Source organism: Hyalella azteca, unplaced genomic scaffold (assembly GCF_000764305.2).
Source record: "Hyalella azteca isolate HAZT.00-mixed unplaced genomic scaffold, Hazt_2.0.2 contig6470, whole genome shotgun sequence".
Classification (NCBI taxonomy): Eukaryota; Metazoa; Arthropoda; class Malacostraca; order Amphipoda; family Hyalellidae; genus Hyalella; species Hyalella azteca.
Genome location: NW_025936631.1, coordinates 198,404 through 211,213, shown reverse-complemented (window position 1 = coordinate 211,213; position 12,810 = coordinate 198,404). Strand labels below are relative to the sequence as shown.

At 38.3% G+C, this 12,810-nt stretch overlaps 1 protein-coding gene across 1 annotated transcript in view; it reads left to right on the top strand.

The window, feature by feature from the left end:
- Positions 1–11,478, top strand: part of LOC125178012 — a 34,579-nt gene extending 23,101 nt beyond the window's left edge. The window contains exons 2-6 of the mRNA XM_047880855.1: positions 5,894–6,102; positions 6,464–6,605; positions 9,472–9,618; positions 10,635–10,748; positions 11,192–11,478. Of these exons, the coding sequence (XP_047736811.1) occupies positions 5,894–6,102; positions 6,464–6,605; positions 9,472–9,618; positions 10,635–10,748; positions 11,192–11,478 (899 nt within the window). The remainder of the gene's footprint in view (positions 1–5,893; positions 6,103–6,463; positions 6,606–9,471; positions 9,619–10,634; positions 10,749–11,191) is intronic.
- Positions 11,479–12,810: the final 1,332 nt, after the last annotated feature.

Genomic DNA, 12,810 nt, shown 5'->3' with positions numbered 1-12,810 from the left:
CTCTTATGCATTAAGTGCGACAGCTGTACACTGAGTGTAAAGTACACATGTTGACGGCCTCTATGTCTGCTGAGATCATCTTTCGGGACTCGAGATGGAATACAAATTGAGTTACATGCTGCTGATGCAACGCGAAAATATGGCATCGTCTGTGCACCAACAAATTCCGACAGCTGGATGCATAATGACCTTCCAGACCGACGTTTTAACGACAACTTCCATTTCTTCTGTTCCTCTGAACATTGAAGTAGAATGAACATCAACTTTGCGCTTTGCTTGATGTGAACAAGTTGGAAGTAACATGTTCTTGGAATGAATATACCGTCAGCTGATCGCAGTCTTGAGGATAATAAAAACTATTAAAATGCTTGAAATTTTGCTTACTAAATTTGAAAACCCCAATGGGAACGTTAATGATCACAATTTTCTTGTGAGTCCCACTTTGGAAAATTCGAGAAAGTTTGCACTTTCTCGGCAGTTGGCAGTAAATAATGTGGTGTGCGAGGCATGCTTTGTCTTCCTCGTGAAAAGAGCTTGCACTTAGCCAGACCCCATTCACAGACTTCCGTTGCGACATGGTATAAGAGCTTTGCTATTGCCGAATATGTTCATTGCTTAGTCTATATAATAAATAAATAGATAAATAAATATAATAATATAATATATATTTACAATAAATAACTCATACTATATGCCTCAACAACACTAGGCACTGTTGCTGAGACAAAATCCTATCCAACGTGACTGAATTCTAATTACTTCAAAAATTATTTTTAACAATGTCTTGTAACACGAAGAATGTTCCTTATTAATCTCATCCTTTAAATTGACTGAATCAGACCTAGAGTTTTCATTCCTTATTAGAATGGATTTCACAAAAGTTAACGCCCCAAACCTTCGATATTGAATTAAAACTGAGATCTTTTTCTGTGACTTGTATTCAGAGAGCAAAATTGACGCATTTGCACAGGGCTTTGAAATCTGCCTTTTAATTTAGTGCTGTATTGTGGCTGCCTACAAAAGGGCGACGGTATGCATGATTGAAAAGTGCCCAGCAGAACACACCGTTCTCGTGGGTAGCAGAATTAATGCCAGCAAAAGAATTAGAATCTCTTTAGTAAATAGCGAACGAATTCGAAAATTAATCTGAATGAAAAGAATGATACAATTTTTAATGAGAGTATAAAATGATTTGAAAGAATTAGTTCAAGGATTCTATTGAGAACTTGAATTACAAACGCATTGGATATGATTTCAGTTTTGATCAGTACAAGCAGAATTTAATCAGAAAGCAAATTACCCTCCTTTAAAAAGCTTTTGCTTGACTGTAATACAGTAGTTTTTCTTTAATCGATCAATTTAGTAATTCATTAATTGCAGTCTATATATAGCAGTTTATTTTGCCATAAATACAAAAAAGCTCAGTCCGCTAAATGTACCGATGCTACTTTTATGCTATATTCTTTTCGAAAAGATAAAATACGGCAAGCCTGGAAATCAGACTGTCTCTGTAAATCAAAATCAACGACCCCAGAAACAGCCGACATGGGAAATCCGAAGAGCGCGCTTTTCTTCCGACGTGACTCAGAACGTGCACTATTGATATGTCGTTCATAAGCATAAATATGCCTGAGGTCCGACCAATAAAGCATGAGATATAGATCAGGTCCCTGCCAGTATCTTGGAGCCTGAGGATTACCTAACTCTTGGTGAAGCATTTAGAGACTCTACGCGCTGAGATCCATTCTGGTTCTGCACGTTGGATGCTAGAAGAATAAAATGCCCGGCGCTCATATCCTGCGTTTCAGTGAGCTTTGGTGCACGACAACTAGAACGAAACACTTCGTCAGACTTGAGTCTCTTTTTTATATATTTTATATATAGCGGTATCAGCGTTTATTAGGCCGGAGGCCGGTCGCCGATTCTTAATATTGTAGAACATCCACAGCTTGTTGCGGAATCACAGAAAAATTTTGTATGAATTAAATTCAAACATTTTCCAAATAAATTGTAAAATTTGGTATTAGAAAATTAAGAGCATATTTAGTTATAACAAATTAATTATTTATTAAATATGTCATCAGTGTCTGAATTTTCTGTGTTGGTGTGCGCCGAACTCAAAGTTCTCCATTAAAGATGCTATACTCTCTTCGTAACACCCGCTTCATTAGACGTAATTTGGTCGTGTATTGTGTGAGTCAAGTGTGGTAGTTAATTATTTTATTATTTATTTAGGTATATACAGTATTTGAATTCATTCGATCACGTAAGTTTGCGTCTTCTTCCCTGTTGAAAGGGCATGAATATATTCGACAGATTCATTGATTGTTTGAATAAATGTTCAGTGATTTTATTGATAATTTCTTTATGAATTAATAAGGGCATCTAAGAAGTCAAATGTTAATCTATCTAGGTAGCTAATGTTGCCTAGCTTTTTCTTAAGACACTGATGAGGTATATTTGACAGTTTGTAAGCTGGTAAACCGCTGCGTGCTGTGAATACTGAACAACCTAGTATGCGTTTGTCAGCGAAAAATATTAATTGAAATTTCTAGGAAGATGAACGAACGAAAAATATTGCACGAGAACTTGCTATTTGGTTATACATGCCAGCCGGTAAAGAGTGTTTCCCTGCTTAACCCTCTATCGCCTGACACGAGTAACCGGAGCAATATTGTCACAAGCCTACTCCCCAAAAAGGATACGTTCTAGTGAGCGCAAAATGACGTGCACTGATGGTTGCCACCACGTACGACAACTTTAAAATGTTCTCTGTTGCGTACAAACGTCCTCAGGTTGCTACACTCACTAGTTTACGTATAATTTGCCGCCACGTACGACAACTTTAAAATGTTCTCTGTTGCGTACAAACGTCTTCATGTTGCTACAGTCAATATACGTATAATTTAAGTTGTAATTTGTGTTCCCGGAGAGTGACGTACGGTGGTGGAGGGTTAAACGCATACCAGTTCATAACACCAACGCTGTTGACGTGTGTAGCGTATATATACAGGCTCAGCGTAAAATGGGTGAGCTAAATATTCAATGGATAAGTATGTATATAGCTAATGTATCTCGGAAATTTTTTTTCGATCACATTTGATGTAGTATAGAATTAGTATCGTGAGTTGAAATTGTATTTTGAGGTTTTGTGTATGATGTTTGTAATTGAATACATGTGAAGGAATGGAAAAAAATGAAGTGCAAGGTATAAACAAATCAGCCCTGTTTAATTGCAACAGGTCAAGTAGTTGAAATGATGAATGGAAATATGTGTTTAATTTTCCTGGGAAACACTATTGACAATGTAGCTTGATTTTTCAAGCCAACACTTCTGATTGATGAAGGCATAACACAGACCTTTGATTTTGTATGACCACGGCTTTCTCATTACTGCAAAAACTCATTAACGTTCCTGCAAAGACATTAAAAACCCGAGAATTTTTCCATTTGGGGAAAAGTTCTTGCACAAACACAAACAGACTTCTGTATTAAGAATTTTACTCGACATTCACTGCAATGACTGCCATAAAATTTTATAAAATTCTTTTAAACTCGCCTAGTGAAATGAAATGCAAGTGAATGCAACAAAGATGGTTAATTAGGGGCATGAAAAATGTCATGTTTTTTTATTTTCATTGTCAAACTCTGAATAATAAAGTAGATTTGTTCGCCCGTTAAAAAAATAATAATAATGAAAACTAGCCGCTAGTCTGACAATTAGAAGCAATGTACAATTAATTAGAAGCTGTGTACAATTAATTAGAAGCTATGTACAATTAATTAGAAGCTATGTACAATTAATTAGAAGTAATGTACAATGTAATTATGACGGAGGATTCATTGTGCATAAAAACAACGAAGATGCGAAGTGCAAATGATGTCAGAAGAATTTCAGACAAATATGACTTTTAACCTGAATGAGAAATACCATCTGTAATGCTACGTAATAAGTCTTTATATTGTTTCTCGATACTTTCATTGCAACTTTTCATGAATCTTGAGAAAAAGTTTATTTTCTCTTTAGTACATTGACCACGCATTTGAACCATGACATTGACCAGCGGAGTCGATCGAGACGTTTTTCACATCGTATTCGCACTGAAGCAGAAGTCCACCGACATTTCTGATCCTCTTCATCTGGACAAGCTTGTGAGAGCGAGGCTACAAGATCAGGAAGGGGCTTAGTGACGACTTGCAGTATCCCATTCCTGGAATTTCATTCCACGGCTTGTACAATTCCAATAAAATTTCAGGTGACGTGCAGGTTTTAGCAGCGCTAAATCGAATTCATCGGCAGCGAACATGCTTCGCCAGTAACTCTAACATATTAGTGACGGTTCGGTGTAAATTTGCCTAATGGATTAATTGAAACATAAAATGTTTTTTTAATACGCTACGTGCACGAGCCGTCAAAATAAATCAATCGCTTTTTTATTAATTTGTTTTTTCAGTCTATGATTAATTTTGGTATGCTTGAGAAGATTAATGAAACTCCCGCTGAGTAAGAATTAAATAAAACTGAATAAATTAAAATTGACCACCGTTTAATGTCAACCCCTACATCGAATTTAATCGAACGCCTTTGTTCATAAACAGTGTCTTAGACGAGAAAAAAAAAACAGAAAAATAGATGTGATCGATTTGCGTTTCTTTGAATGATCAGGATGAAGGGAGCCACGGGTTCTTTTACCTAGTCTCTTTTTCTCATTCGAGTTCTACAGTAATTAAAGAAATCCGTTGTAGCAGAGGAAAAATATATTTCTTTTAAGCAAATTGTTAAAGCTACTGAAGAAATAAACGGCGCCAGGGCAGCCGTGAGCAGTGAGCATTTTCGTCTAATTTGCCAGTGCCTACGTTAGAGATATCGCTTCAACCAACTGAGCTAAAAAGAAAACATCCGTATATAAGAATGTACTTATCTTAGTTTAATTTTTTTATGCTTTAACTTTATTTTCATGGCATGACAGCTCTGTGGCATTATTATCGCCACGACCGATACGTGGACAATGGCAGAAATTGGCTGTATGTGTTCAAGGCAATGTTGATGTGGATACTTTTGATCACAAGTTGGCGTATTTTGTTTAAAATGTAAAATGTAATAATTGTTGATGTTTCGGAGCTCATCATCAATGTATTTTTTGAGTACAAATTAATTTGTTGAATAAAATTTATTTATCGAATTGACTGTAAGCTTTACGACACTAGAGATATTAGCAATTCACCGAACTGTTATATTGTGAATTAGAATTAATTGAACGTCAATGAAATAATATACGTTTAAAAATTACTTTTTAAAGACAATACTCCTAAAAAATCCAGTGTCTCCAAAAAAGATGTACAATGAATTCCTCATTTTAATTTCGAATACCAAAAAAAATTTATTTTTGATTATTTTAATACATAAATGAAATTAAATTTTCAAAATTATTTATTCTGTCAATTGATTCATGCATTGTCTCCAACTTAACGCAAGTGTGCAAAATTTCAGACAGATTGGACAGCTAGAAGTGTGTTATATATCGATTATAAGATTTGTAGCAGAGAAAATTAATTTTTCAATTTTTTTATATTGAAAAAAATTTAATTTTTAAAATTATTTATTTTGTCTATTGATTCATGCATTGTCTCCAACTTTGCGCAAGTGTGCAAAATTTCAGATCGATAGGATAAGTAGAAGCGTGTTAAATTTCGATTATTAGATTTGTAGCAGACAGACAAACAAGAAGTGAAGTTAAAGAGAAGTGTTGTAATAAAAAATTGACCGTCTTTCCTTTGCACTGTTAATAAAATTAAACGTAGAATAAAGCTAACGTTGAGAATTTTGAGATGAATTCTCCTTTTTTTATATCAGTTTATTTTCTGATGTCCGCGAATGTTGCTTACGTTGCAGGCAGCGCGGGCAGTTTGCTGAAGTCTCTGGAGGTGCCGCAGTTTACGTTCGTGTCAGGGACGGTAACCCTGCGCTGCGTCTACGACATGGGCAGCAGTAAACTTTACTCCCTCAAATGGTATCACAACAACACCGAGTTCTACAGATACGTGCCTACAGAGAGGAATGGGCCCGTCAATATAGGACCAACCAATATATTCACGCTACACGTGAGTGGATTATTGCAGAACCTACTTGGATGGACAACTGAAAGAAGACTTTGTAAATATAGTGTTACCATGTGCAATTACATTACAAGTTACCATATGTAATTCCCACCTTTAGTTGTAGATAATCCTGCCAATAAGAAAGTAACTAATAATTTCATGCTGACACTCCGAAACTCACGTTTAGCTACATATTCAGCTTTTACGCATTCAAACGTGGCCACCATTTATACCGCAATATGCCATGTTATTGTAAAAAACGCAAAAAATATTGAAAATTGTTTTTTGACTTAATGCCAAGTATTAAGAAGGCGTCTCTGTAATAGTAATATGACTTAATGTGATATTCCTGACGCCGAAACAGGAGGTGTCGCGGGACGCTCGTCATGTGACGCTGTCACTGAGTCGTCTGACATCAGCGGCGACAGGCGCCTACAGGTGCGAGGTGCTGGCCGAACATCCCTCCTTCAGGACGGAGTCCATGCAGTCCTACATGACCGTCCTCAGTGAGTCCCTGCAGTCCTACATGACCGTCCTCAGTGAGTCCCTACAGTCCTACATGACCGTCCTCAGTGAGTCCCTACAGTCCTACATGACCGTCCTCAGTGAGTCCCTACAGTCCTACATGACCGTCCTCAGTGGGTGTCCATTGTGGCGCTCTGATATTCAGTGAGTGCTATATACTTGTATTAGTGAGTCGAAATAATAGCAAATCATACGGATTTTACTCGTGGATATATTATATTATAAATAGTCGTAAATGGTTCTATACCACAAATTTTTAAACAAAAATGCCAGCTCGGAGAAATTCAATGAATACGTGCAACAAATGCAAGCTCTAATGTCCCCTGTTGTTTAACATTAAAATTAGTTCGTAGAAAAATAAAATTATATTTTACCCTGAGGAGTAAGTTGTGCGATTTATATGAACTAGTAGGCCTCACATAAGTCAATCGGTGTTACGAATTTCGGCCTGAAAAGCTTGACTTAGGCAACTTGTGTGCCGAATACAGGCCTTGCCAAAGATGAGATCGTGTATCAGCCCTAATGAGAATAAAAGCGAGTAACGAAGCACAATTTGAAAGTTATCGTCGAACAGAAATATCCTATATAAGTAACAGAGATTTTGGTGATTGGCGGCAGTCTGATAATATAAAATATGAGTAATAATAACTCAGAGATTTGGACGCTCGCAGTCGAATGAATGTTTGGCCGGCTTGAAATTGAAGTAAAGAATCGAGAGAAAAAGTAAGTGTATCATAATTTTTTCTATTCACATATGACGAAAAATAGATTTTTTTCTACCAACGTAATTCGGTGGAGAAGCTCGATTTTAAATGGAGTGTTATCTGAATTTGAGAAACCTGTTAAATTTTTTCTTGTTAATAATGTTTGGTGGATGAGAAAACTTGGGGTCATTCATGGAAATTGAAGGGGCATGCGTCCTAGGCGGTGTGAAACTCACTAGTCACGGCAATAGGATAGAAAAATTTTAGGATAGTGTATCGTTTTTCAAAAGTACGAACAATGAAAGTGTTTGTACGTTTACGTAGGCAACATATATTAAAAAATATAACTCAGCACTCACTGCAGTGAGTGACAGAGAGCGCATTTTCTCGTCGACGAAAACTTGAGGTCACGGACAGACGGACGGACAGACAGACAGACGGACATGGCGAGCACAATAGTGCAATTTTTCCATAAAAGAGAAAATGCGTTAAAAATTAAGGAAGCTGGACAAAAGATTTACACTACCTACGCCTAAAATTTCTTAGAGCCTGTTGGTATATTTTAGAGCAGTGAGGGGGGTCGTTATATACTGCAACGATACCCTACTGACAGCAATTGTTATTAGAACAAGTTAACAGGAAGCACCAGCACCCTGGGCACTAATCAAATTCATCTATGTGCTTATTGCATTGCAATATAAGATCCTATTACAGTAACCAATAGATAAATTTAGAGCCCCAGCATGCAAAGCATTGAAGCTTTTATGGCATTAAAGATGTAATCATTAATATATTTCGTCTGCCCCCGTCGTCGAGACATGAGCAGAATCTAGTTACTGTGATTAAACGTCAGCCTATCTCTCACCAAACACACACGAAACATTATTTAAACATTAAGTGAAATTGAACTCCCGGGCCACGTTTTATAATGAGTGCCTTGACTTTCATATAGCGTGCGACTCGAGCGATATTTACGTGCCTTGTGATAACACCGGCTTTGATAGTACTCACAGCAGCTGCTCTCCACTAATCATTCTGAACAAAAGCATTCAATTATCAAAAGTAAGAGCATAAAGACAAGACTTGCCATAATCAGCAAATCAGCAGCTATTAACACAGAATAATTATTGTTCATTTGGACCCACGCGCCACGGTCACGATAGCAGGGTTCCTCGCATTTGAAACTCGCATCTAAAATACGATAAATTGCCTAAATGTGACTGTTAAATAGGACGTTTATCTCTCAACGACCAACCTTATTGTCAGAATTATGCTATAGTTAATACTATAAAATGTGAATCGCTTCAGAAACGAATGGATAATTTAAAACTTTCTTACATGTACGCGTAGTTTAAATTTTTATATAATTTTTTTACAGCTTACATTTTTTTATAGTTCACAATTTTTATGACTTGCGACGTTTCAATTTTTGAGTAGATAATTCTCAGATACAATAGCTAATCGAAACGTAGGACATCTTTTATTTCCAACCTGTTGAACATTAGCATGGAGTTAATAAAACGTAAACAATGTACATAATCTAAGTTACATAATAACATTTGCCACATCGCTGTAAATCCTAATGTGTTCTATTATGCACGACCTGATGATCTGTGACCGCTCACTTGCTCGGCAGCCAATTTTCAGGACGTCTCATGATGAGTTCACTGAGTCTACACTGTACATGCAGCTGCCTTATAGCCCACTGTTCACTGTTGCGAAGTATGTTTACATGATTAGTTCACATGATAAATGTGCTTGCCGCAGCTTTAGCCCACCGTTCATCAAAAGGGTGCACGAAGTATACATGACAATGACCTTTGTGATGCAATCGCATTCCGTAGCCTCGAAGCCTCAGCCCACCGTTCATCAAATGGGTGCGCAAAGTATGCATGACGAATGTCTTTGGTATGTGTGCAGGCCACAGCCTCAGTCCGCCACTCATCAAAAGGGTGCGTGAAGTATGCATGACAACGGCCTTGGTATGACTGCATTCCGTAGACTCAGCCCGCCGCTCATCAAAAGGGTGCGTGAAGTATACATGACAACGGCCTTGGTATGACTGCATTCCGTAGACTCAGCCCGCCGCTCATCAAAAGGGTGCGCCAAGTATCCATACCGAATGTCTTTGTTATGTGTGCAGGCCACAGCCTCAGCCCGCCACTCATCAAAAGGGTGCGCGAAATCTACGAGCCTTCTGATCAGATCACCGTCGGCTGCCAGCCGCAGAAAATGGAGAAAACCGAGCCAATGCCAAAAATAGTTTGGTTAATAGACGGAAAACAGGCGAGTTCTTCATTTACAGCATTGAGGTGCAAAAATAACTTCAGGCAATTAGTCACTGTGCAGTCGCTCGTAGATCGGATTGGTTACATCTTGAACTGTATATTTTTGTTATTCTTTCAAATGGTTTCATTTGATATTTTTTATACTATTGTGTTGAGTTGTACGTCCCCATGTGGCCATTTTGCGTCTGCTTCCCTTTTCTATTTGCTTGTATATGCGCAGTTTATTTATAATCCGGGATTAAATTAATGAAGCACAATCGATCAAAGGAACGGTAGTAACTTCATTTTTCTTTTCTAAACGAAAGGTAGTGAGGATGTTTAAAGGCATAAATTTTGCTAGTTTCTGTTTGAAACACAACTTTGACTTTCTGTTTATAATTTTATTGAGAAAAGCAGTTAACAACTTCAAATGACTTTTTGGGATCGTGGCAGTTATCAACGAGGAAGTCATAGTGAATTTTTTCCCAAACTAGGCTCCTCCAGGACTTCAAGAGAAATACGGTCGATCATTTGATGGGAGCTACACTGGCATCTCATTGAACATTCCCGGACAACAGGTGTACAATTGATAAAATGATATAATTCGTCTGCGACTTCTATGATCAAAACAAAATGAAAAATTAGAATACTGAAAGTTTTCAATTTCAATCAGATTATTTTGTAATTAGTTTAGCATCTGCCTAGGCATGAGCCAGAATTTGGACATAATCTTAGAAGAGGAATGCCATATTACGGAGGCCTTGTGTCTATTAATACGCTCGGAATTTTCCTTCCTCTCGAATGAGCCTAAACTTTCAAGTTCCTGTGTAATATATTTATTTCATCACCATATTTTTAGCCAACATTGCTAACTCACAAAAAATACACAAATGATCACTCATGATTCCCTATACCATGTTACAAATAACATGAAAGTGATGAAACTTAATTTAAAAAAACACACATGCTCAAAATTTTCTGTAAATACAATAACAAACAACAACTTCTCACCTCCCGCCGCTGCTGGTGGTGGACGCAGGAGGCAGCGTCGTAGTCGAGTGCCGCCTGTCGCTGGGCGAGTTCGAGGAGCGGGCGTCCAAGACCATCCGCGTGCGCATGGAGCACAAGTCCTTAGCGAGCGCGCCTAGCACAGGTGAGGGAGCGGCGCATGGAGCACAAGTCCTTAGCGAGCGCGCCTAGCACAGGTGAGGGAGCGGCGCATGGAGCACAAGTCCTTAGCGAAGGGGGCCTAGCACAGGTGAGGGAGCGGCGCATGGAGCACAAGTCCTTAGCGAGCGCGCCTAACGCAGGTGAGGGAGCGGCGCATGGAGCACTGTCCTTGCAATAGTCGGGATGTATTGTTCGTTATGAAAGAATTCATGCTGATTTCACGGAAAATAAAAAATCAGTTTTGAATAAACTACAATTTATGACTGACATAAAAACACGAATTATAGCAATTTTTACTAGTCAACTTCGGATTGCATAATATTATGTTCTTTCGACTGAGCTAATTCCATGCGGTGATGAACACATCTATAAGACCATTGTATTATGCTAAATTTTGCGGCACTGTTCTCTGCGAAAACAAATTAGATTTAATAAATAATGCTCAATTTTCCGAGCTCAGGGACTGCTGTGGCGGTCCTGGGAACTTCGGAACTGTTGGCAGCCCTGCTGCTGTCAGCCGCCCTCTGAGGCAGCGTATCCCTCAGGAGAGGCAGTGCATCCCTCAGGAGAGGCAGTGCATCCCTAAGGAGAGGCAGCACATCCCTCAGGAGAGGCAGCACATCCCTCAGGAGAGGCAGCACATCCCTCAGGAGAGACAGCACATCCCTCAGGAGAGGCTGATGTTTGCTCTGCCTCCCGCAATCCAGCCCTAGTTAGCGGACGGTTTTACTGACGTGAACCAGGAACGTCAGAAGGTTTTAAAAACTGAGGAGGCAGAGACCTGAGATTTATGATTACCATAAAGGTTATAATGACTGGCTGAATGATTATTAATTTGAACTCACATTCAGCCAACATTTATTTTTAATTTTCGGGCCCTTTTTGTGAAAAATGATAATTTTTATAGATGAACATGAAATTATTTTGGGGTGCTTGAGAATATTTTTGAGGGCCAAAGCCCCCTAATAGACCTAATGGCGATTGTCATCGGTACAGATTAGGAGATAAAAGTTACCGTGATCTACAGTATATGTTGTTGTTAACAAAAATATACATGACGAATGAAAACTACTCATTGACATAATTTATTTGTTGGTGCAAGCGTGCGAACGGCTTACTGGCTTCGCCTTCGCCTGGTCGATGGCAGCAAATAAACAGCTGCTTTGGTCCCAGTCAGTATGCTCTCTGTTGGCAGTGCCACAGAAACGCTCTTATGCCAGCGTTTGTGTCGCAGTGGCGTTTGTCAGAGACGTTTGCTGGCCAGCGCAGGAAGCTTGTAGCTCGGCAGTGAAATATTCTCGTTCGGGCTCAATGCGCAGACAGCCGACAGCTGGCGCACTACGGTGTCGCGGCACCCAACAGATGCTGAAGTGAGATGACGTAGACATCGGCCAAAAATTTTGACTGGTCTCAGAAATTTTTTATTATATTTTTCTAAAAAATAAACTCAAACAAAAAGTTTGAAGGAAATTGGCAAAAAATTTTGACTGGTATCAAAAATTTTTTATTAGATTTTTTGAAAAAATCAAAAATCAACAGAAATAAAAGTTTGAAGGCAATAGGCAAAAAATTTTGACTGGTATCGGAAACTTTTGTTAAATTTTTTGAATAAATCAACAATAATAAAAAGTTTGAAGGGAATTGGCGAAAAATTTTGACTGCATCAGAAATTCTTGAATAGATTTTTCTACAAACAGAAAAAGTTTGAAGAAATCAGCAACTTATCTTTAAATAATCTAGCAATGTATGACAAAATCGATCAAAGTGACATGCATGTAAGTGAGGGTCGTAAAATTCAGACAACATGAATGTGTAGGCTTCGGGTGAATTGTTTGTTCCATGTTTTCAGAAGTAGACAAGCTCTTGCTTTGGATGGAGAAAGTTAAAATTTAGGCAGTTGAGCCAAGTCTCTCTCATAAATTAAGACAAAAAATCTTGAATCGGTATCAAAACTGGTTGGATTGATAATGAATTGCCAATGGAATGTAATGCTTCGTACTTTCCCAACTGTTCCTAATGAGGGCGTCATTTGCTTTGTTTTTGAC